The sequence below is a fragment of the Bos grunniens genome, chromosome 3 (assembly GCF_055505025.1).
Source record: "Bos grunniens cultivar Pamir isolate PY7600 chromosome 3, Bosgru_T2T1.0, whole genome shotgun sequence".
NCBI classification, from domain to species: Eukaryota; Metazoa; Chordata; class Mammalia; order Artiodactyla; family Bovidae; genus Bos; species Bos grunniens.
Window position 1 is genome coordinate 42,679,002 of NC_141167.1, and position 26,363 is coordinate 42,705,364.

Here is a 26,363-nt window from a genome sequence, read left to right on the forward strand (position 1 = left end):
CTCCTCAATATTTTTTGAAGTAATTATGAGAAATAATTATGAGAAGTAATTATGAGAATAAGCAGATTAATGTTTTATTACTAGATTTACATACCAAAATAAAAATTATATATGTGTTTATCAAATAATTTTCTAATCACCAAATATATATCTATTATTGTGTTATTTGTTTAGAAAACATCAAATAAATAGAAAGTATGTTTCTTTTCTTACAGATTTCTATTGGGCAATGACTAGTAGATAAGAAAGAATCTGGAGATGACTTAAGCTAAGCTATATAATCAAAAGTTGATTTGGTTCCTGTAGTAGGAGTTAAAGAAGGAAAGATCCCTGTGTTTGGTTTCCTGATGAGAATTTGAGTTTGACCTTGAAGAATGACATTTATCAAGAGAAAAGACTAGAACAGATACTACTGTTATAGAACTAGAACAGATATTATTGAGTTTTGAGGGAGGGACTGCTTTCTTAGCTCACCACAGATTTTACTCCCAAGGCTATGAGAAGTGAATAAGAAAGAGCCACAGTCCTAGAGATCACAATAAGAAGCAAAAGTAGATTCAGGAGGTGTTAAGGCATACATATGGTATGTGAAGGGTGGAGAAGGGTGGATAAAGAGTTTAGAGGTTAGGTAAAAACCTCTATTTCTTTAGAGGTTCAGTCAAAGAAATAAAAATAAAGATGAGGTCCAAAATATGGCTATGCTTTTAGTGACTAAGATAAAAATAGTAAGAGAATTAAGGTCATCAGACTTAAGAAACTCAAGGAACTGTGAGGTAGGTATGCTGGATGATGGAAGAGATGCTGAAGCCATGAAAAATGAGGCCAGGTGGTGAGATAAAGAGGACTGTGATACAGTTGCTGAAGTCATAGAGGAAAACTTGACCTGGAGTTGGTCTGGGGTTGATATAATAAAAAGAAAAACAACAAAAGTGGGGGCAAGTAGGCAGGATGGACCTAGAAGATGTCTTTGGCAATGGCAACAAATGATCAACACAGAAGCTGAAATGGGGAAGTAAGACAATGTCACCCTCTCCTCACCTAGTGTGTTGGGCATGAAGAGTAGGATATGGCAGAGAGAGATGGTCTCCAGTAGAGTGGATACAGAGGAAAGAGAAAATATATCATTAAAGGAAAACCAGGATTGAGTTTAAGTAAGTTGATGCTAAAGTTTGACAATGGGCATTTTTGTCGACCACTGAACAGGAGATCTAGCCAGAACAATGAAAAGACTATCAGAAAAATCCAAGTTGAAGAGAAATAAGAATGAGGTAGGGCTGGATAAGAATGGGTCTGTAAGAGTATCCTATTTGCCCTTAAAAGACAGGTCAAGCAGTTCTTCTTGAAAGTCTTATTTGCCTCCCCTTTACCCCAGGTGCCCCTGTTTTGTGTTGCCTTAAATCTGAACATTTATAAACCAGGATCGTAATTTTTGGTTTGCTTATCTGCCTCCTCCCCTGTGCTATAGGCTTCTTGAAAAGTTTATGTCTTTTCTATTTTTGTGTCCCCCAAACCTGACACAGTGTCTGGGCATAGATAATTCTTAACAGTTCTTTGTTGGGTGAAAGTGAAAGGAAAGTGAAGTCGTTCAGTCATGTCCGACTCTTTGCGACCCCATGGACTATAGCCTACCAGGCTCCTCTGTCCATGGGATTTTCCAAGCAATAGTACTGGAGTGGATTGCCATTTCCTTCTCCAGCGGATCTTCCCGACCCAGGGATGGAACCCAGGTCTCCCTCATTGTAGATAGATTCTTTACTGTCTGAGCCACCAGGGAAGTCCTGGTGAAGAAATGAATAAATGTGAATGTGATCATGATATACACCCTTAACACATAACCTCTTAAATTAACTCATCCCGTACTTACTCACAATGTTTTGTTACTGGTTTTCTGTCAGTCTCCAGAAGAAAAACAGAAATATAACATGGACCACAAAAGTGAACCACATATATAATTTAAAATTTTCAAGTACACACATAAAAAAGAAACAAGATTAATTTACTAATATATTTTATTTAATCAAATATATAAAACATTATCATTTCAACAAGTAATCAATATCAAATTTATAAATGTGATATTTTAGGCTCTCTTTGTTTTGTCCTCTCTTCAAAATCAAGTGTGCATTTTACCCTTATATCACATCTCAATTCAGACTAGTCACATGTCTTTTTTTAAAAAATTATTGAAATATAGTTGATGTACAATGTTGCATTAGTTTCAGATGTACAGCAAAGTGATTCAGTTGCATATAATATATATATTCTTTTTAGATTTTTTTCCATTATAGGTTATTATAAGATATTGAATATAATTCCCTGTATGATATAGTATATAAAATATAGTGGGTCCTTGCTGGTTATGTATTTTATACACAGTAGTGTATATATGTTAATCCCAAGGTCCTAATTTATCCCTCTTCCATGCCTTTCCCCTTTGATAACCCTAAGTTTTTTTCTATCAGACCAGGCACATTTCAGCTGCTAAATAATCACATGTAGTAGTGATTACTGTATCAGACAGTGCAGTTTTAGATTCCAGAACATACCTAGTTATTTTCTTTGTTTTTTAAACATCACAAATAAGATCTTTTATTTATCATCATTAATTGTCTGAATTTTAAACAGATTCTTGGTGGCTCATATCCATTAGCTCATTTGACTTTAGCACCTGTCTCATCTCCAGTAGCTTCTCCAAAAATTGTCTTCACCATGGTGCTCTGGAGTTTTCCCAGTTCAAATTTGAGCTTCTTCAGAATTTTTACTTTTCTAACAAAGACATCATGGAGCAGATAAATAGACTGTCAAGCTTTTTCTACTTCTTTTCTGATGCTATCTGAAATCAATTTATTGACTACCTCTTTCAAGTCATTTGTCTACTCCTCTTGGGTCACGATTTCCATCATCATCTTCTAGACTTGGCAGACCTGTTGGTGCTGGGCATAGGAGATCTTCCAAATCTAATTGTTGCATTTTTAGTAAAACTCACACAGAATAGATGAAGCAAACACTATGGGTAGGCTTGACATCAATATGAGCTTCAATCATGATCTGCTATTTTTAGACCAGGGAGCACAGTCTGTCACAGGTAAGAAGTCAGCCATGGAACTTAGGCAGTTTTTCGAGTTACTGAATTACTGATTTAATTACTGAACATCTTCAGTAACTAGCTTGAATTTGATGATCTGTGAGGTCATCAGATGAGATTTTGTTTCCTTGAGTTCTCGTGACTAGTGTTTTCCCAGTATTTCTTATGTTGAACATAGCTGGCGTTTTCACATCATACCAGTTTTAGAACATGAGTCAACTACATCCTTCTTGGTTTCCTTTTTGCTACCTTCTGTAAGGCGCGTGTTCTTGCCAACCACCATGTTGCTGCTCAGCATCCTTTCCCTTTGATGGCCTCTACACCTGAAGTGTCCCCTGTTTGGATTACTCTTCCTCTAGCTCTTTTAAAGATATGTACTATGGGATATATCATTCACAAAAGATTATACTCACTTATAATATGCTAACTGTACATATTCACATATATAATGTTAAAAAATGGTATAGAGATGAACACAATACAAGTTTAGTTTTTGCGCATTTGAAGTCTAATGAATATCAAGCAGCTCTTTGCCATTTGGAAGGGAAAAAAGAGGTATGGAGAGCATGTAGGGTGTCTGTAAAGGCCCGGCCTGGGAAGTTCCACTGCCTTATTTCAGTCATATAACTCCATCCAGATGCAAGGAAAACCAACAAATGCAGTCTTCCTGTGTATTTGATAGAGAAAATGCTGTGATTAATACATGTCACTATCTTTGACACAATTTTATAATTTTTATCCTTAATTTTTTGGCCAGCATCCATAAAACAGTATTAAGTATTAAATAACAGGCATAATTTAAGTCTTATTTCTGATTTTAATAAAGATTGTTTTCAACATGTCTCCATTTAACAAGATGACAGATTTAGGGAAGAGATTTGCTTATCTCATCATACCAAGGAACTTTTAAAAATATCTTTCTATAATAGATTTTTATTTATTTAATGAGTGATAAAAGTTGAAATTTATCAGATATCTCCTTAGCAATTATGGAGATAATAACATAATTTTGTTTTCAATAGCTTAACATTGTGAATAATACTTTAGATTTCTTAATGTTGAATTACTTCTTCTTACCCCTAAGATAAAGTCTAACTTATTAGCATATCTGTAATATATGTATATTAAATATATATAAATACATATAATGCTTTTGAAAAGCTAGATTTCATTTACTGTTATTTTATGTAAAAGTTTTGCATCAATATTCAGAAGCAAGATTGAGCTTTTTAAAGTATTTTTTGTTAGATTTTATAATTCACGAATGAATTTCAGAGCTTTATCTTTTTACTTTCTCAAACTGTTAAAGCTTTATCTGAGTTAACTGATTCTTCAAAGAGAAAAAAATTCCACTGTGTTTGGGACAGTCTATATATCAAGCATATTGCCACTGGGCCCATTAATATTCCCTCTTATCAGTATCATATCTTTACTACAGCTATAACATTTAAAAATTTTAATAAGAATGCTTTTACTAATTTCATACTCTCTTTCTGGCCCTCGGTATACTCTTATCATAGCAGTCTGCTCTTGCTTACTGCTGCTATATCCCTGAAATTCTATCAAAAGTAAAAAATTGATTTTTTTAAAGAATGCCTCTCTGGTTTTCTACATTTCCTCTACTTCAGTGGAGCTATGATTGTTTATCCTCTCCTTCTTGTGAAATTGCTGACTCAGCTGGTGTGTTCAGTCTTTACTGCTTATCTTTGTCAGTGTAAGTCTAGATATAACAGTACTCCCAGCTGACAGAAGTTCCTGCAGTACTGGTATAGATCTAGATACACGGTTCTCTGGGAAGTGAAGAACCCAAGGGTGGCAAACATTTCAGGGTATGTCTTTTGTGTCTGTGGATCAACAAATAGGGAGCTGCTGCTGCTTGCTAAGTCGCTTCAGTTGTGTCCGACTCTGTGCAACCCCAGAGACAGCAGCCCACCAGGCTCCCCTGTCCCTCGGATTCTCCAGGTAAGAACACTGGAGTGGGTTGCCATTTCCTTTTCCAATGCATGAAAGTGAAAAGCGAAAAGTGAAAGTGAAGTCACTCAGTCTGACTCTTAGCAACCCCATGGACTGCAGCCTACCAGGTTCCTCCACCCATGGGATTTTCCAGGCAAGAGTATTGGAGTGGGGTGCCATTGCCTTCTCCATAAATAGGGAGAGTTCTCCCCTTTTCTGCCCTCCTTTCCCACAGAGAGGAAGAGGATGACTATAGGGTCTGCAATTCCCTCTGAATGTAGTGAGTGAGAATATACGAATAACCTTTCACATATGCTGAATGCTGTGAGTATGGCATCTGAGTCCCTCTGCCATCATGAATCCTTCTGCAAATTTTATCTTGGGTTCACTGACTAATGTCTACATGATGGACAGTTTTTGTTTTATAGTTTCTCTCCCAACATTTGTTCTGGTAATAGTGCCCTCTCTTCCTTTGACAATGTCTCTTCTATCCCTCCAATCGTAAGGGGTTCATATTATTGCTTGTCATAGAAACGTGCCTGTTTTCCTCCTGGGTTTAGTCTTAGTAATGGACATATGACTAAGCCCAAAGTAACTTTAGATTTGAAGAAGTCCATCATGAGACGTCATCAACCTGGCCTAGTTAATGGGTCCAAAGTTTGAACGGTGCTCCAAACCAGAGTCAGCCAGAGTCCTTCCTGGAAGTGTTTTTGAAGTAGATCTCGGATAGTCAAGCTATGAAGATATGAGCCTGAAAGACTTAAATGGCCAGCTCTCTGATCACAGGCAGAAAAACGAGGAAGCAAAAAGAAGTTGATGGGCTGGGAGAAACAGAGTTGTGAGTACTTGGTTCTGGTCACATTGTTTCCTGGAGGACTGAATTCCTGCTCTCCCTCAGCTGTGCAGTGCTTCCCATACTGTGAGATACCCATAAGATTCCTTCTCTGCCCATGTCAGTTCCAGTTGGGGTTTTTCCTGTTAACAAAGAATATAAATATACTGAGCATGGGTATATATATTTTCTGCTCCTTATCTGTTTCATCCCATGGAAATCTAATTCTTCAAGTGGGACCCTTGCTGATTTCCAGAGCTTAGAAAATATTTCCCTTCTGACATTCACTGAACTGCTTCAGCAGGGAGAGCAAGAGGCACAGAGTCAATGTTGTCCTTAGGTCACTATCTTGGAGCTATGTATCTGGGTCCATTTTTAAAAGCTTTCCTTTTGTGTTAATTTTGTTTCTTCCTTTGTGACTCAGTTCTGATTATTTTCTTTCTCTTTCTGAAATATAAGCTGATTCCTGACCCCCACCACATACACACTACAATTGAGAAATAGTGAAGAAATTCAATGTGTATGGTAAATTATATAATAGGATTTGTTTTTTTAAAAAAATGTGTAATAGGGCTTCAGTTCAGTTCAGTTTAGTTGTTAAGTCGTGTCTGACTCTTTGCCATCTCATGGACTGCAGCACACCTGGCTTCCCTGTCCTTCACTATCTCCCAGAGCTTGCTCAAACTCAGCACCAATGAGTCAGTGATGCCATCCAACCATCTCATCCTCTGTTGTCCCTTTCTCCTCCTGCTCTCAATCTTTCCCAGCATCAGGGTCTTTTCCAACAGGTTGGCTCTTCACATTAGCTAGCAAAGCATCACTAGCATACAAATATTATTTCAGAAAAAAATTTTAAATGTCTAGTAGTTTCGGCAATTAAGTTTTGGGGTCTTGGACTAGTCTCAGGCACTCTCTGAGAGCCTGGTGTGATCTGGGCACACATTTGCCATCCTGGGTTAGACTCCTGCATAGCCCTTGTACTTTGGGGCAAGTCAGTAATTTGCCAGATCTTTTCCACAGATCTTTTGTCTTCCATTTAAAACCAGAAAAAAGAAAAAAAGTATTTCACTATTATAGCAGCTAGAAATTCTCCTTTGTACTCTTTGGTAAGAAAAAGCTATCCTAGGAAGGGATGAAATCGGGGCTACAATTGAAAGTACTTTCTTCTTGAGAAAATAACTTTTCCCCCAAAAAAAACCTATGAAAAAAATTAGAATGTGTAATCTTTTTCTGATAATATAATTGAACAGTTTTTTATTTGAAGTAGAACTTTGCTCATCAGATGCTTTTATAACTGATGGTAATATTTTTTTTGATAAGCTTACATAAAGTTTAACCAGTCTTGATACTGACCTAACAACCTTTACCATACATCCCTTTCTTGTTCCTTCTCTAGCAATCGAAACTAGACACTTCTTTTTTCTATGAACACTCCACTAACCAAAAGAATCTCTGAGTTGTCTTCCTGTCTCTGCTGCTGCTGCCAAGTCTCTTCAGTCGTGTCCGACTCTGTGCAACCCCATAGACGGCAGCCCACCAACTAGGCTTGCTGTCTCTAGGATTCTCCATGCAAGAATACTGGAGTGAGTTGCCATTTCCTTCTCCACTTCCTGTTTCTGTCTAGTCGTAAACAAAACTGATGTGTGCCCACACTGAATCGGAGAGGTTTGCTCTAACACACTGTAAAACTCACATTAGGTGAGAAAAGGCAGGCAGTCTGGGTTTCCCTGGCTCTCCTTTCCCCTTATATCTTTGACAATGTTGCCTAGCCCTGCACCTCAGGGCCTCCACTTACCTCCAGACTCCATATTAAGACAATTTTCTAATTTAGAGTTCCCTATATTATTCAGTAATCACTCTTCTACACAGCAGTCTCTGAGAACTCTCTAATAACATTACACCTCTGGATGAATCACCTAATCTTTCACTAAGTTGTTTTCTGTGTATGTGGTATAACTCTCAGTTGGCTACAAGCTTCTTTGATGCCTCTGGTAGCCCTTTGGTAGAAATAATCTTAAAAAGACAATATGAAGGGTTTATTATGCTCCAGACACAATACTAAGTAATTAACTGGCAAAGTATTTAGGACACTGCTTAGCACACAGTAAGTCATTAATAAAGATTTGTTATTAGTACTATTTATAGTCCTATGAACTTGGTACTATTATCTCCATTTCACAAATAAGGAAGCTGTGAGTCACAGAGAATTACATAACTTGTCCAGGGTCACAGAGCTCATGAAGTGACAGAGACAGAACTTGATCTCAGTCTGTTTGACACTAATATCTATCCATATTCTTAACCATTAAAAAATGTTTGGCTAAAGACTCCTACACTAATCAATCTGCTTTTTGCAATAATACCCTTGCAGTTTTCAGAGAACTGTAAGTTGTACTCAAGACCATGTTTTGCTTCAGAATTCTTCCCTCTTTTAAAATTCAACTGCTTCACAGATATAAGGGAAAAGGCATAAGTGTCTGTATCTCCTGCAGAGTTTCATTTTGAAATTTCAAGGCCATTGAAATATGTGTCCTTAGGGAGACCAAGGAGTTTTTCAAAACTTCTAAGTTGCTAAGGAACTGAATTTTTTTCATCTGTTAATATGGTTTCAGTTAGCTCTTCTAGTTATATTTTCTCTAGTAGTTCTCAGCCGCCAATACCTCTCTCATAGAATATTTGCTCTCATAGAAAGAACTAGACTATGTCCACGGTTGGGCAATATCAAAAGTTCATGGGTAGATGTATAATATAAATAATTAACAATAGTATTGGAGATTCAACCCTGATGTGCAAAGCACCTTACTTCTTGACGTTATTTCCTTTGATGTTCACAATTGCTCTGTGATGTCATGGCCTTTCTCCTAGTCACGTCGCCAGATTGTAGAGGGAAACATGCCCGCTTGTGCTGTTGTCTCCTAGGGTTCTGAAGAGGCCTTTCCTTTCTTTCCTATCTTCCTTCTGTCTCCTCCTCCCTCCCAAACTCCGCCTGCCTTCTGCTTCCTCAGCGCTCTGAGGACTAAACCTGCTAGAATGGAACTGAGGAACTCCAGACCCTCTCGTACTTGGGAGCCCTCTGAAAGGCTCCCGGATCCCTAGGGACCAGTCAGGTGACAGTCTCAACCCAGCAGCCGAGGTGTCATAACCTTTCCCACATAAGCAGCAGCACGGCGCCCAGAGCCCATCCCTGGAAGCTGTATAACCGGGACTCCACCCGTCCTTCGGGCCAGGGCTCCACACTTGGGTCCCCCTCCGGATCCCCACTGGAGTGAACGAATGAGCTTTCAGGCCTGCAGATAGATCCTAGAGGTGCTTGAGGGGGAGGGGGCGAAGTGTCATTTAGAAGAAAGTTGGGTTTCCTACAGGGACTGCAGTGGGTAGTACCGGCCACTCTCCACCTGGGGCTGCGCGGCGGCTCACGTGCGCGCTGGGCCGGAAGGATGCGCTGGCGGCTGGACTCGAACGCTGCGGAGCAGAGCTGCGCCCCGCGGTCCCCGTGGCGTCCTGCTGCCCGGGTCCAGTAGGGAGGAAGGGAAGTCCATCTGAGGCCTCCCTCTCTGCCTGCTCCCCTCTCTCCCGCCTCCCGCCCCAGAAATTATCTCATGCGTTGCCAGTGCGATTCCAGAGCCCCACTCGTGTGGGTTCTTTTGTTTCTTTGTTTTAATGACAGTTCCCAGCCCTTCGGCATGTCATGCGCGATTAATCCCCTGGCTCTCTTGAAGGCAGCTGGGGTGAAATTTCTTCTGCACCATCCTTTTGGGGATAATTGTTTATGATGTGACGTCAGCCGGATTGAGTTTTCTCTCCTGAATGAGAGAGAGCGAGTCACAGATGTGTGCGGAGGCCACAGATACTGACATTTGGAATTCCTTCAGGGCAAAGGGAGATGGGAATGGGAGCTTGAGTGTGCGCAGCCAAGACTCCAGGCTGCACGGAATTATTAAGAAGTGTTTCTTTAAAATAATAATAATAATTCCTCTCCGCAGCGAGTCACTTAGGTGCGCCTTTCATGCCCGAGTCCGCGGTGAAGGTGGCGGCGTCTGATAATTAATCTCGGGTACCCAGCCGCTGCAATAAGCTTAAGAAGAAGAGGAGGGGCGGGGGAAGTGCGTCACCAGGTGGGGAAGGGGCTGTGCATTTGGTGACAAGCCGGAGGGGATGGGGGTGGAGGGGAATGGGGACGGGAAATAGGTTCTGTGTGCTCTCCCGGGGTATTGTGTCAGGAGATGCGGGCTGGCTACCATGTGACGCGGTCCAGAGCTGAAGGGATTGGCCGAGGCAACGCAGGCGGTGCAGCTCGGCCGGCTGCCTGTTCCTCTCCCTTTCTCTCGCAGCATCTTCCTGGGAGCTTGTAGGTGAAGCAGCACCAGCAGCATCCATGGCCTATCTATGGGGTTAACACTTGTCTCCTTTGGCTTCAGTAGCGGACACAGCTGATCTCTCAGCGGCGGCAGCAGCTTTGCGAGGACTTAAGCTGAGACCTGGAATCGTATCCTCCTGTGTTTTTTCAGACTCTTTGGAAATTAAGGAATGCAATTCTGCCACCATGATGGAAGGTAGGATGCTTTCTGTTGTGGTTGACTGGCTACAGGCAAGGTTTGGGGAGAACAGCGTTGAAATATGTGTGCAGCCTGTGTTTGTGGCTGGTCTAGAACCCGGTTGCCAGGATGTACAAACAGAAATGCTGCAGTTTGCTTGCAGCGGACCAGGGCTCAGACTAATGGAATCAAACCACAGGGCTTCTGTTTAGCTCAGAACCTACAGAGCTCCCAGCTCTTATGAGAGAGAAAAACCTAAAGTGCTTGCAAAGAACTGAGACAGAGCTAGGAAAGAGCTTGCAAAGCAGAGAAGTTGGGAGAGAAGATAAGGTTTTCTGCTCTGGGTTCCTGGGACTACACTGATTAAACATTTACAGTGGAAACTTGTCTTCTGAAATTGACAGTAGACAGGAGAGGTCATTGACACAGTTATCCATGCTGTCATTTTCAGTGAACTGTTTAAAAATTTTAAAAATTCTTCTAAGATGTTTTTATCTCTGCAATTTACAACATACCCTTGGGGTGAGGGGTTTCATTTTGTCCACAGGCTCTAGTTGTAGGGGGCTGTCACTGCAACAGAATGAATGATGTGAGGAAAATATTTGGGACTCTTGTCTTCTTATTCGGGCTCTTATCAGGTTTTTTTAAGAAGAATTTTGTGCTTCTTAAATGCGTTCCCTGTGTCATGGTTCTTAGCCAAGCATCAAATTAACTGATTAGCTTTTTGCATTCAATATTAAGTGTAAAGAGGAACTTTCCTGGGAGACATGTTGTTTAAACTACATTTTATTCTACTAAACTACCCTTCTAAGCTTGACATGGTGACAACCAAGATTGCCTCAGAAAAGCAGCAAGCTGATTAGGAAAGAAGCAGGCAGCCCTACCCTGGCTTTGATTTTCTGCTTTCACACTACAGGATGGTGCAAAACTCCTGGCCTTTCCTAAGATGACAGGCAGAAATTTGTCCCCAGCCTGGATTTCACAATGCAGAATCGAGTGCATAATGGGTCTCAAATCTGCCATGAAAATGGCAGAGAGGCCACCTCTTAAGTCAAGGTCTGTCTTACAGATTTGAAACATTCCTTAGAAATTTACCAAAATGGAATAAGAAGAGAATGGTTGTGGAAAAAAAAGAAAAACAGCAGTGTTGCCTATACTTATTTGGCAGAAATGAATTCTTTTTGCTCTGTCCGTCATCATGTCAAACATTGTTAATGTGATTTGGGGGAGTGAAGAATTCTACAGTCATGGCCCACAGATTTTAGAAAATAGCCTTAAAAGAGAGATTGGATATCATTTTGTTATGGAGCCTGGTCTTGTTTGCGAAGAGTTCTTAAGCTAGTTCTTTAAACACCGGCCTAAATAAACTAAGTTTACTAATGATCAAGATTAAATCATTTTCATTAATTCAAACTGAATTTAACCTTTGCATAACAAGGCAAGACAAACAGAAAGAGCATTACTGAGGGAGTTTTCAGTTAGAAGCTCATGTGCATTGCCCTCTTCAGAAAAAAAATGTGTCTACAGAGGTACTAGATTTCTCCAGCTAAATTTCATGCAGCATTTCTTAATAAATCCACACACATTCTGATTAGATTTTAATCTTACACAGGGACTTGGAAGATTTACTTCTTGCCTTATAAACTATGGACTGAAATCATCTCTGAAGGAAGTGATATTTTTTGATGCTTGTTAAGGATTCTTCTGGTAATATTGTCTATTGTGCTATCCCAGAATGTCAGTTCAAAGCCCTGTGATAAGCTTATCTGGGCTGACTACACTGAAAGGAGAACTGTAACAAAGACTTGTGTTGGAGCTGAATTAACACTATTGCTCTGCATTTGCCAAATTTATCTAATGAAGGATGTTATCTTAGCACTGTTAGGAGTTAAAGATGACACTAGGGGTGTGGTTCCCATCCATCAGATCCTTGCAAAAGAAATTGGACAGGTGTTTCCAGTGGCTTAAAAATGTAAATGAGACTAATATTTTTTAATCTACCTATAGTTCCTGCTTCAGTGCTATTCAAGACTTATTATCTTCTTGGTTCAATGACTTTAGAAAGGCTGGTGGGAACCTTAACCAGAAGTCCAGTTTGCCTATCAATGGCCTTCCAACTTAGATGCCAGCCTTTCTGCCAATATATGCAAGTTTCTGATACTGCATCTCACAATTTCACCTCTTTAATGCTCTTACTCTGAAAGTGTGTCATAGCAGTTATCATTCCAACTTAACTCTTCCCTAGGCTTCTATCTATCAAGATAGCCTTGGAAAGATAAGAAACCCCCTAAAAGGAACTGAAAATCCAGTCATGGCAGCCATCTACCAAACATCAGTGGGCTCAGAGAATGTGTCACCGAACATCCAGATAGTTAAATGCTGTCTCTTCTCAATTAGTACATGTGACACAGACAATCACACACACACACACACTCATGCACAGTTATACACACATATGTCATCTGCCCATATACATTATTCTAGAAAGGGAGAGAACTCACATTTGCATTTGTGTGTATGTGTTTTGGTATTTATTAATGTCTATTGCTCAGGAAAAACATGACCATGGCAACTTTTCAAAGCTGCTTCTCTACTCTGTGTAAAGCAAGAGTGAACAGATATTCATCAGAATGGCTCATGGTTTACTTTTGTGTTCTCATTTTGATGGACTAGGATATATGCTCCATTCATTCAGTGTCTATTAGAAATTCTGACCATAGAGAAGCATTGTTACTACCTCTCCACTGGGTCCAGTATCACAGAAGGCAGTGAAATAATTCTACAGGGACCTCAAGCATGTTACTGGTATTATACTTTGTGCCTCCATGACTCTTTTCAAATATTTTTCTTTCAAAAGTGTATTTTAAGGGACTTGATTTGTTGATTTCTACATTGAAAAAAATTTTTTTGGCAATGATTAGTATTGGGTCTTTCCTAAAGAATATCATGTGATGTGGAGCCTTAAGTAGTATGACTATGAAGGGAAAGAGGATGAGCAAAGGGAATTATTAATACTCATAAAGGGTGTGTGTACTGGCCAAGCTTACAGTGCAGTCTGTGTGATTAGAGCAACTATTCAAGGACTTTGTTGTGTTACATATGTTATTATTAAAGTTTGAAAATGACCTTTTAGCTACTTTTTTTTTAAGGTAAGGGAAACTGAGTCAGGGTTTCCAGGGACATTTGTTAATTTGTAAGGCGGTATGGGAAGTTTTCCCTTGTCTGGCAGAACTGGACTAAACGCGCTGATGTTTTCAGTTCTCTATTCAGGCTCTTAGGTGTTTTACTGAAAAGAAAAGTTTGGGGGTGCTAATGGTTTCATCCTAAAATAATTTTTAAAGTTAACAAGCATATTTTAAGGATTCACTGGGTTTAATTGCAATGTGCAGATTAATTTAATAAATTTTATTGTCTTTATTAGTCATAATAGTCCATCAGTAAGTGTATTCTGTACTGAGTGCTTCTGCAGTACTTTTTCTAAATTGCAAGAATAAAAACTAATACATTGAGGTAAAAAAATAGGAGAACAGATTTTGGACCCATGTTCATCACAAATCTCCTAGTTTTGATCCCACATAACATTTTAAATATGAACTTTTTCTTTTTGCTTTGTATCAAAGTGGACATGTTAACCTGATTGAAGACTAGGACTTAAGTTTTACTGGTTGCATCTGTCTTTCTTTTAAATATGAGTTTTCACAGAATCACACTTCTCAATTCCTTCTTAATACCTATTATCTCCAAAATCAATGTTTAGAAAAATTTAAGCAGTTCTAGGTTAACTGATCTTCTGTTGTTACAATGAACCTTGTAATGGTAAGAGCTTTTCTTTCCCCTATCTAGGAATGAAGTTTATTTGTTTGGAAGATTCTTTGCTATTATCAAAAAGGAACAAAGCATTTTGAAGCTGTAACTGTTCATTTTGTAGTTAGCTAAGAAGGAAATGGCAACCCACTCCAGTGTTCTTGCCTGGAGAATCCCAGGGATGGCGGAACCTGGTGGGCTGCTGTCTATGGGGTCGCACAGAGTTGGACACGACTAAAGCGACTTAGCAGCAGCAGCAGTAGCAAGAAGTTTTAAAGGGACTGCTTCTTACTTTTCTATCAATTCCCTTCCCAGAAATAGTGATGTTATTTTGGAAAATCATAAGGAGGCATATGAGATTTTAATATATATTCCATTCCTTATGCAATTTCTCTCCTTCTTAAAGGGCTCAGGGTTGGAAAAAGCCTCCTTTTATGTATAAATTCCCATCTAATTCCCAAGGTCAACTTTAAATCTCTAAAAGAACATGTAGTCTTTAAAAAAGATTAACTTAGATAAACCATGCTAGAAGACTGTGAATAATTTGGCACATATGCTATCCATGTTTCAAATAAACAAGTTGCAGGAAGTCAGCAACTCACAGTTTTTATGTTCCTGAGTTTGTCTGTGAAGCAGTCACTTGGAACAAATTTTTCTGTAGCGATATAAATAGTGGTTGGATTCTCTAACTAAGTCCATCAAAGATTATTTACCTGAAACTAAATATTTGCCATGAAATGTATAAAGAACACGACATTTTATACAGAAGTTAGCCAAAAGAAAACAATGCCATTAAATGTGTTTTCGGTTTCTCATATTGCTATTTGAGGGCAAGAAGGTTTACTAGAGGACAATGAAGAGATGGAGAGAAATTTCAAAACAATTTTTTTGGGTATTTTTAGAACTTTTAGAGACTCTAAATGCTGGATTTTAAAATTATGTTTAATTTTACTTTCATAATTGTGGTTTGTGCTGTGTTGTGCTGTGCTTAGTCACTCAGTTCAGTTCAGTTCAGTCGCTCAGTTGTGTCCAACTCTTTGCGACCCCTTGAATCGCAGCACGCCAGGCCTCCCTGTCCATCACCAACTCCTGGAGTTCACTCAGACTCATGTCCATCGAGTCAGTGATTCCATCCAGCCATCTCATCCTCTGTCGTCCCCTTCTCCTCCTGCCCCCAATCCCTCCCAGCATCAGTCTTTTCCAATGAGTCAACTCTTCTCATGAGGTGGCCAAAGTACTGGAGTTTCAGCTTTAGCATCATTCCTTCCAAAGAAACCCCAGGGCTGATCTCCTTCAGAATGGACTGGTTGGATCTCCTTGCAGTCGCTCAGTTGTGTCCGACTCTTTGCAATCCCATGGACTGTAGCCTGTCAGGCTCCTCTGTTCAAGGGATTTTTTAGTCAAGAATACTGGAGTGGGCTGCCATTTCCTTCTCCAGGGGATGGATCTTCCCGGCCCAGAGGTCAAAGCCATGTATCCTGCACTGGCAGGCAGAATCTTTACCACTGAGCCACCAGGGAAGCCCCGCTTGCATTATGGAAACTCATGAATGGAATTAAGAAAGGGAGAAAGATGATTGTAAAGGAGTTACAGGAGCCAAGAGCTCTGGCCTCCTGGGCTTGATCAAGCTCATCTAGTATGTCACATACACCAACGGCTTTGTTACCTGTCTCAGATTGTCTAGAGCAAATACTTCCCTGCCTCAGGGCTTTTGCCCTGCCAAGAACACTGTTTTTCCAGCTCACGGTGTAACTGATTCTCTTGTGGTCCCAGCAATACTGCCACCTTGTCTGGAGGCCTTCCCTCCCATCCTTGTCATCCCAAGCTCCCAGACACACACCCTGCGCACTGAGTCCATCTTGGTCTTCTGTCTTTCCTAAAAGCTATTTTTATGATCTGTGGTTGTTTAACAGTGTATCAACTGAATCTCTGACTCAGAGGTAAGCTCCATGAGGGCAAGAATTAGATCCATCATTTCCCTCTCTATTCTTATCTCGATATGCAGAGTGGATGCTTAGATGTTTATTGACTAAGTGAATAAAACCAGATGTAAGTGACTGATCACTTAACAGTGTACATTTTAAAGTATTATTTGGGGTATTATGGTGAATATGGGCTTCCCTGGTGGCTCAGAGGTTAAAACGTCTGCCTGGAATGTGGTAGACCCGGGTTCGATACCTGGGTCGGGAAGATCCCCTGGAGAAGGAACCCACTCCAGTACTCTTGCCTGGAGAATCCCATGGAGGGAGGAGCCTGGTAGGCTACAGTCCATGGGGTCGCAAAGAGTCAGACACGACTGAGCGACTTCACTTCCTTTCACTTTCACTTATGGTGAATATAACAAAAATAAATTCTCAAATCTATATTTTTCCTGGAGAAACAAGATCTATAAACATGAGATAACTAGGGAAATATACGTATTGTGGAGTGCTAATTGTAAGATATAGATAATACCTTTTGAGAAGCCAAAGAAAAGAAATAGTCCATTTGAAAATATGTACTTGAGCTTGAATTATTTTGGGGATTAGCGCCAAGGAAATGATTTCATAATGGAAAGAGACAAGTTATAGCAGAGCTATTCAAAGATATTCCCACAGGCATTGTTGTCAATACCCCGTACATTTTTTTCTTTTTTCTCTCCCTTCTGCTTTCCTTGTATCTTTGCCTTCCTTTCTCCACTTTTCTCATTCTTCAATTCCTCCTTTTCATTCTGGGTTCTATTTCCTTTTTCCTGGCTTATGACCAGATCTGAAAATAATGCCTATAGAGCCAGGCATTTGGAATTTGGGAAAGTATTGTAAGTAAATTAATGTGTGTAAACAAATGTAACGTTGTATGACATATTTGTGCATGCAGTGGCATGTGATGGATGTGAGGTTTTTCAGATGCCAAATTAGTCTTGACTGGAGAATTTATGAATCTTAGAAACTCAATATGTTCACTGAATTTGTGCATATTGGGTTTTTTGTTTCAAAGACCATGGACCCAGGCATCAGACTTAGGTTTGAGTCTTAAGTGTTGTCACCTCTCAGCTATGTGTGTGGAGAGGATTACTTTACCTTCCTGGAGTTCTGTTTCCTTGCAAACAAAGTACGAGCATTGATCCGTCATCCCTCTAGAAATTCCAGCTCTAAGAGTCTCTGGAATCTGCTGAATGATTTGGATTCCACATATTCACTCCCTCTAAGGTTTGAATTCTCATAATTGACTCCTCTTCCTCCCACCTCAAAGCATACTTTTCCTGACACACAAAAAATGATTCAGATATATTACTATCCGCTCTTACTGCTGTATTCTTCCTCTACTGTCCTATTGCACATATGCTGCAAGTTTGCTTTGCATCTTTGCTTTTGCTGTGCTGAAAAACAAAAATGCGCTTATGCAACTCTCCTATGTAGCTCTGAACATAGAACTATTTATGCATTAAAAATTGTATATTGAATGCATACTAGGTGTTAGACATGGTTCTAGGTGTTAGAGGCTGAGTAGTGAATAAAACAGATTCCTGCCTGCACAGAGCTTCTCTGAGAAGACATTTAAGCAAAGGCTTGAGGGAGGGAAGGGAGTGAGCAGTCAAGTAATTATCTAGAGGAATAATCCAAAGTAGCAGCAGGGAGAGCTAGTGAAAGGCTCAGAATGTGGGTAGAACAGCAAGGAGGCCAGTGTGTCTGGAGCAAAGGTCAGGGGAATGTTTAAGAGAGAGACTCAGAGAAGTAAGAACAAATAGACACATACCCTTGAGTCCCTTTCTCTTTTTTTTTTTGGTTGAAGTATAGTTGACCTACAATATTATATTAGTGTCTGATATATAATATAGTGATTCAATATTTTTATAGATTACTCACCATATAAAGTTATTATAATATTGTTGACAATTTTCTCTGTGCTGTACATTACATCCCTATTATTTATTTTATAGTTGGTAGTTTGTACCTTCACCTATTTCACCTGTTCCCTCACCCCCCTCCCCTCTGGCAACCACTAATTTTTTCTCTGTATCTGTGAGTTCATTTCTGTTCTATTGTATCTGTTTATCAGTTTTGTCTTTTAGATTCCACGTATAAGTGAAAACAAACAGTATTTGTCTTTCTCTGATTTACTTCACTTAACACAATACCCTCCAGGTCTACCCATGTTGTTGCACATGGCAAGATTTCATTCTCTTTTATGGCTGAGTAAGTAAATAATACCACTTAAGGAATTCTCCAGGCAACAATACTAGTGTGGGTAGCCATTCCCTTCTCTGGGGCATCTTCCTGACACAGTGATCAAACCTGGATCTCCTGCATTGCAAGCAGTTTCTAGATTCTTTCCCTGGTGGCTCAGATGATAAGGAATCTGCCTGCAGTGTAGGGGACCAGGGTTTGATCCCTGGGTAAGGACGATCCCCTGGAGAAGGGAATGGCTACCCACTCTCGTATTCTTTCCTGGAGAATTCCGTGGACAGAGGAGCCTGCCAGGCTACAGTCCATGGGGTTGCAAAGAGTTGAACATGATTGAGCAACTAACACTTCCACTTTTTTCACCTATTTATCATATCTTCTTTATTCATTCATCTGTTGAGGGACACTTAGATTGCTTCCATATCTTGACTATTGTAAATAAGGCTGTGATGAACACTGGGATGCATGTATCTTTTAGAACTAGTGTTTTTGTTTTCTTTAGACAAACAACCATAAGTGGAATTGCTGGATCCCCTTCAATGGTAGGAAAGTCAGTTTCCTTTTGCAGAAGTCAGTCTGCATGGGCCTGTGTTATCCATGTGTCAGGAAACAGGTGGGTATTTAGAAGCCTGTTATTCTGACACTGGTTCTATGACTGTCTTACGATGGTGCCTATCAGACTCATTCTTCCCCCACATTTCAGTAAGTGGAGGCATATCATGCTCTTACCTTGGCTAATGGCACCAAGCTCAAAGTTAGAGCTCAAAGTTCAACTACAATTCTAGGCTTGAACATTTCCATGCAAAAGATAGAGCTCCATGACAAATGATGTCAGAATCATAGCTACACACCAATTCACAAATATTTTGACTATGTATCAGAGACTTTTGTTTCTCCTGAGTTCATATAGACTTCTATTATGAACTAGTATTTTAGGCTTTTTTTTTTTTAAAGACTCAGAGTGATCCATGTCACATATCTTTAACAAACAGTAGAAGGAGATTATGCTCACTTAGGACACAGGTGTAAGATTATGTGATATACAGACCTCAAAGTTTCCAAGATGTTCATTCATTTACCAGGTATATCTGAAGCTTTTTCTTTAGTCTCAGTTATGATGCTAGGCCCAGTGAATATGACTGAAAAAAAAGACAGCTGTAGACTCCATCTTCAGAAGCTTAGATCTAGTATATAGAAGTACCACATCTTCAGTACTTATTTTATTCTACACTGTCTCTATGTGGTATAAATAGGTATTACTATCCTCATTTCAAACAGAAGGCATCCAAGGCTCAATGATGTTAAGTGACTTGTTCAAAGTGACAACCTTACCAAAAGGCAGAACCAGAATTTATGAGCCAATCTTGATTCCTAGTCAAGTGCTCTTTATTTGTATAATGCTGTAATTGGAAAATCTGGCTGGTGTTTGAAATTTAGCCCAGGTCTCTAGCTGACAAGCCAACAACAGATCATCTAAATTTGACTGATATTTAAAGAGCCTTCTTCAGAAATAAACAAGTTAATTTTATTATCAGATCGTGAGCCTCCAGACCAGTCACTATCCTGAAGAAGTCCAGCTAAGCAGGAGTATTTTAGTCCAGTGAGCTCCTTTCAATGACACTGACTGATTCCTCTAATTTTATCATGGGAAGGGACATATGATATCACTAGTCCTCTGGACTCTAAACTTTCACAGCTTGCATTCTACAAAACACTTTATCAAAAAGCCTGGCTCCTACTACAAACAATAGCCCTTTCTCCCTGAGAAGGACAGCTGGGTGTTCATCGAGATTCCGTGAAAGCCTTGGCCATTATCATGAAAGTGTGATGATGTGTGCTACCCTGGAAGATGAACCAATCAAGTCCAGCCTCATTTTGCAGTTGAGGAAACCAAAGCCAAGTGAAACAGGCTTCCTGAGGATTTTTATTCCCTGTATAAGAGGACAGGTCAAATTTTACTTTAGTAGTGATTCCAAAAGCGTGAATAGACAAAGACTTGGAGCCTGTGGTGCCTTTCACGTTCAAAGGTGCTGGGGCTGGTTGGGTAACTGCCCAAAGGCACACAAATGAATGTGTCCCCAGGGCCATCTCTCTGCTGAGTACACATACAATGGGCCCATTTATAGCTTTGTCCTGGGCTGCCACAGCAGATGCTGTCTGTGAGTCAGGGGTGTGCAAAGGGAAGGATGAGGACCTGAAAAGACTCAATCTCCTGAACAGTTGTGCAACCTTGAGTGAGTTCTGGACCTTCTTTGGCCTCGCCCTCCCCATTTGTCAGGTAGCAGTAATGCTGGCTCCCGCCCTCAGTTGTCAGGAAAATCAAATGAGATCATAAATATGAAAACATCAAAAGGGTGTGATGCAAATGCCAGCTTCTTTTTCAGATGGCTCTCTCAGATTGGTTGTTACAATGTGGGTCTGATAGCTTTTGGTGGCTAGTCATTACTGCTTGCTATTTTGCTTTTCAGGTAGATTATTGCTGCATCTCATTGCGGAGAAGCCTTACAGAGTTCCCTCTTCTGTTCACTGTACTGTTAATTACTAGCATATTCTATAATCCTCTATTCTCAGTGTCTATGTCCTGTACTATCCCTTCATTGGCTGTAGCAGACATCACTAACAATCATGGTCATCTTTCTCTCTGGCCTCAGCACTTATCTCAACATCACATTCCAGGGCACCTCTGCCAATTGAGATGATGTTACTTTGCTTTTCCTACAATGAGCAGTTTCCCTAAGTTGAAATACAGGGCCTAAAACTAGAGTACTGGTGGTCTAGCTGTGCAGCCAGTACACCCAGCCTTTATAAATGCCCTTAGTGTGTCACTGAAAAATGACGTATGAAAAATTGCCCACAGCACTGGTATATGGTAGCGATGATAGAAAGTATTCTGTAAGCCCTGCAGCAGGTAGAACCCTACTCCTGTGCTATTGACCTTAATCATTAAGTTTCTCTTAGCCTCATTGTGCCCCTAATTCAAAGAACTGTGTCTACAAAGTAGCCAAGGCAGAGTCAGTGTTGGGATTCATTCCAATTCTTCCTTTCTGACTCCCTCATGTCAGGAGGTCCTCAGGAGCTGTTGATTATCCTTCCTGACTCCGATCTGTCTTTTTCTTCCCCTGCTACCACGTCTGACAAGATCTTGCTGTTTCTACCTTCCAATCCATCCTCTTCACAGCCATCAGAGAGGTCACTTTCCTCACCTGCCTTTGATTGTTCCTCATGCTTTAAAGGCAAGCTCCAAATGTCTTTGTGTGCTGGGCAACATTTTCACTCGTGGGCTACTGTACACCCTCGTGTCTCATCGCCTGGGCCAGACAGGAGCTCCTTGCCTTCTCTTTCCCTTGCATACACTGTCCATTTCCTTCTCTGTGTGGTGACAGTCTGTTCTGATCATTCAAGGTCAAACAAAAGCAACCCCTTCAAGGAAGGAAGTCTTCCCACATTCTCCTAGGTTGAGGATGAGGTGCTCCCTGCCCTGTGCTGACTTAGTTCTTAATTCTAACTCTTCAAGGCCAAGTAGCAGAAGGTTTAAGAGCCCTGACTTTGGAGTCAGTCAGACCTAGGTTAAATCTCATGTGTGTGACCTTAGGAAGTCAGTGAACATGTTTTCTCATTTGGAAAGTGAGAGTGATGTGCTTAGTCACTCAGTCATGTCCAACTCTTTACAACCCCATGGACTGTAGTCCGCCAGGCTAGTTTGTCCATGAGATTCTCCAGGCAAGAGCACTGGAGTGGGTTGCCATGCCCTCCTCCAGCGGATATTCCCAACCCAAGGATCGAACTTGCATCTCTTTTGTATCCTGCATTGACAAGTGGGTTCTTTACCACTAGCACCACCTGGGAAGCCCAAGAGTGATATTAACTGTATCTTTTTCATGGTAATTTAATCACAGAAAAGTGTTAAGGATTAAACAGAAAGTTCATGTCTTGCAATCAGAGTTCTCCAGAGATATAGAACCAATAAGCTGAGAAAGAAAGGGAGAGAGGTTTTTAAGGAAATTTTTCACTTGATCATGGAGACCAGCATAGTAAGGCCAAACTCCACAGAACAGACTGGTGGGCTAGAAACTTAGGTAGAAACTTACGTATGATGTTGCGTTGAGGCAAAGTGTTAATCTCTCAATAAATCTTAGCTGCTATTTTCTGTTCATGTACCTACTTTATTTGTTCCTTCCCCAAGGACCAAGGACTCTGTCAGAGCTGGGACCATGTCTTAATCATTTTTGTATCACCAATGTGTGGCATGTGTAAGTGCTCAATAAATATCCAGTGAATGAAGGAATGAATCCTGTCAAGGGGTCACAGACCCTATGGAGGATATTCAAGCAACCCAGCATGCGGTTACCATGAAAATTAAATGAGTTAATACATGTAAGACATTTAGAAGAGTATTGGTCCATAGTAAAGACTTACTCAGCATTCTCTGTCGGGCACATAGAAGACTTCAGCCTGGTTCCTGGATGCCAGGAAGTACCCAGAACTCTGTTCACTCTGCTCTCCCCAAAGCATCCATCTGCTGCGTAGGCTCCCTCTGGCAGAGAGCCACACTCTGGTTCCAGGAGCATGCACTTAAATCTAGAATCTCACACATTCTGCCTCTTTTATTTGTGTTCCTCTCATTTTAAGGAAGACAAAGACAAGGTTTCATTGTAGAAAACTTTGAAAGATACAAAGAAGAAATTGAAATCAACAGTAATCTCATTATTAGAAAATAACAATAACTGCTGCTTCCATTTGGTGAGTGTAGAATATGGATTTTGGGAAGAGATAGTCTGAAGCTCTTTAAGCCTCAGCAATCTCACCAGTAAAGTGAAGGACATAATACCTACTTCAAGATGGTGGAGAATTAAATAAGATTTATATACAGATCCACTTGGAACTTACCTGGGGTATTAAGTAAGCACTCAATAAATGCTAGCTCTTAGTAGTTTTATGATAAAAATACAGATTTATATCAAAGAAACCAATGTGTTATGTTTATACACATAACTTTATTAGTTTCCATTAGATTGTAATCACTATCCTAGGCGTGGATGTTTGTTAAGAGCATGGGAACTAGAGTTGAAGTTCCCAGATTCAAATCCTGATCGCTCTGCCCTTGCCCACTATGCTAGCTTAGGAAAATATTTTAACCCCTCTGTTCCTCAGTTTCTTCTTCTATATGAGATAATGCCTAGTGAAAAGGTTATTATAAGGATTAAATGAACTTGATGTGTTATCTATGAAGTGAAGTCACTCAGTCGTGTCCGACTCTTTGCGACCCCATGGCCTATACTACCAGGCTCCTCAGTCCATGGGATTTTCCAGGCAAGAGTACTGGAGTGGGTTGCCATTTTCTTCTCCAGGGGATCTTCCTGACCCAGGGATGAACCTGGGTCTCTCGCATTGTAGGCAGATGCTTTACTGTCTGAGCTCTATAGTTATTATTATTTTTATAATACATGTGATATATTATGTAGTTAAAGAATAGTATTTGGTACAGAGTAAATGTTTGATCAACAAATGTTAGCTGTCATTATGATCCTTATGATATTATCTCCAGAGACATTATTTTGCTGGTTGTATAATATTCCATAACATCATACATTATTTTACTATTTCTTTGGTGTTAGACATTTAGACTGTTAACTGGACATTGATGAGTGTTTTGAGCTAGAATGGCTCATATCAAGTCTCATGAAATGGTATGGATTCTTGGTTTTCATTTAATAAGTTAGCTTGGTGAGGCAGTACAAGTTTTGTATTGGGTTCTAGTCCTGGCAGTACCCCAACCAGTAGAGGTGACTTTGTTTTTGTTTAGTCACTGAGTCGTGGATGACTTTTTGGGAACCTATGGACTGCAGCACGCCAGGCTTCCCTCTCCTTCATCATCTGCAGCTTGTTCAAACTCATGTCCATTGATTTGATGATGCCATCCAACCATTTCATCCTCTATCACCCCTTCTCCTCTTGCCCTCAATCTTTCCCAGCATCAGGATTTTTTGCAGTGGGGCAGCTCTTCTCATCAGGTGGCCAAAGTAGTGGAGCTTCAGCTTTAGCATCAGTTCTTCCAGTGAATATTCAGGGTTGATTTCCTTTAGAATTGACCGGATTGATCTCCTTGCTGTCCAAGGGACCTTGGATAGCCATATAACATTGGGAAGAGAAAGCAAAGAGTAGAAAGAAAAATTGATTTTAATTCAAAAAATTCTAACATCTTTTGGCACCATTCTTAGCTGTGGGGATGAGGCCAAGAATTTGCCAGGTGGGTAGGCATTGATTTTTTACAGCTTGTTTCAAGGTTCTGGCTATGTACTTGAGCAAGTCACTATCTCTTTATTGTCCCAAATGTAGGATGGTAAATGATATGAACTTTCCTGCCTTTCTCACTAGATTATAAATATCAAGCATAAAATACATATGAAAGTATTTTGAAAGCTACAAATTTTCATATAATGTAGTATTAGAACTGTTATTACATTTGATATCTAGGAAGCTCTGTTTTCAAGTGAAAGGTTAGATTAGGTAATTTTGAAGGTGCTAACTAGTTTTAAGAATCTGTGATCTAGTACTAGGGTTTCAGAATGTGTCCCTGCTAGAGTTAAACCCTTCCTCTGTACCCTCTACCTTTCAAGCATACTAATGATTTTCTTCATTTTTGGATACCAGAAGAGAAACATCTTTCTTAATTTGGTGAGTTATTTATTTGAACAGGGAATGCTATAGTATATCATTCCATTAAATGGTAAAAATATTATTTCTAATGGTGAATTTTTAGTTGGGACAATTTAAAATATATTTAAAAGTGTGTCCAACTAAAATCTATGTTGCCTTAGTTACAAAGCCTAATATATAATTTCAGCAAAGTCTACTGTGCTCAATCTAAGTGTCAGATCAAATTATTTAATGTGGATTTCTTTTCTAGAGTTTTCTGGTATCTTCTATCTTCATGGCAACTCACTTCAAGTTAGCACATTGAAGAATAGAGCCCGTTGCTTTCTTGACAGACTTTGACTAAGATACAGAGTGGTGGCATTGGGATGCTGTGAGCCCGCATCCAGGTATAGTTCCAGGTATGGGGTACAGGTGAGCAAGATGCAGAGAGTCCTTGCTCTCATGGAGCTTGCATCCTACTATGAGAAGACTAACAAAGCAAATGAATAAACAAGACAATTTCAGATGGTGGCAAAATCAATTTTAAAAAAAGAATCCTATGAAAGAGAATGGGGAATGGTGGTAAATGCTTCTTTAGGGGGTCCCAGAAGGCATTTGATCTGAGACTACTTCACACTGTGACACGTGAAGATCCTTCAGGAGTGAGGCTTGCAAGGGTCAGAGACCTAGGACTTGGTACGCTTAAGGAGCAAAAGGAAAGCCAGGTTGGCTGGGGATCAGGGAAGGAGCAGGAAGGAGGCGAGAAAGAAGGAAGACAAGATTCGGGTCAGGGATGTATTAATGAGCAACAGAGGTGGATCTAAAATTTATTCTGAGGCAGTGGAAATCCACTGGAGGAGTTTTAGGAGAAGGTCATGCTTCCGTTTATGTCTTTAAACAATTACAGTGGATGTTGGATGAATTTGAGTGGCTACAGATGGCACTCTGGTTTGGGAGGGGAGAAGGGCTGTTTTTTGGTTTGGGTTTTTTTTTCTTCTTTCTTTCCTTATTTTTTTTTTTTTTTATTTTTGAGAGGAGATTGTCTTGCATCTGTGTATGAGTAATAAATACTCTGATATAACTCAAATTTTATGTTCATTTTGGGAAAGCTAAGAGAGATTGGAAGGAATTTTGGTGCCCTTCCCCCAAGAGCTTGGTGCTATCTGTGCTGAGATCTGAGGGCTCAAAATGAGAATTAATTTGACTATATTCATGCAACTCTTTTTCTAACACAAACGGCTCTGGCATTCAATTCTTTTTTTCAGAAGCATGTTGACAGGTGAAAAATTGAAGATATTAAAGATCCAAATATACCAACATGTGTGTGTGGGTGGTTTATGTACTTGTTTTTAAAT

The 26,363-nt window shown here is 40.0% G+C and overlaps 1 protein-coding gene and 1 pseudogene across 7 annotated transcripts in view; one reads left to right on the forward strand and one right to left on the reverse strand.

The window, feature by feature from the left end:
• Window positions 1-2,573: 2,573 nt before the first annotated feature.
• On the reverse strand, window positions 2,574-3,368 carry LOC147375550 (small ribosomal subunit protein eS1 pseudogene; annotated as a pseudogene).
• A 6,633-nt stretch (window positions 3,369-10,001) lies between these two features.
• The window catches only part of SGIP1 (SH3GL interacting endocytic adaptor 1), a 230,873-nt gene continuing 214,511 nt past the window's right edge, over window positions 10,002-26,363 (forward strand). For 4 of the 7 annotated variants that reach the window (XM_086390424.1, XM_086390417.1, XM_086390422.1 and 1 more), the window contains exon 1: window positions 10,027-10,423. In XM_086390424.1, coding sequence (XP_086246550.1) covers window positions 10,414-10,423 — 10 coding nt within the window. In that variant the 5' untranslated portion in view covers window positions 10,027-10,413. Of the gene's footprint in view, window positions 10,424-26,363 lie in introns of all 7 variants that reach the window. The other 3 variants (XM_086390416.1, XM_086390418.1, XM_086390421.1) reach the window with 1 other exon arrangement.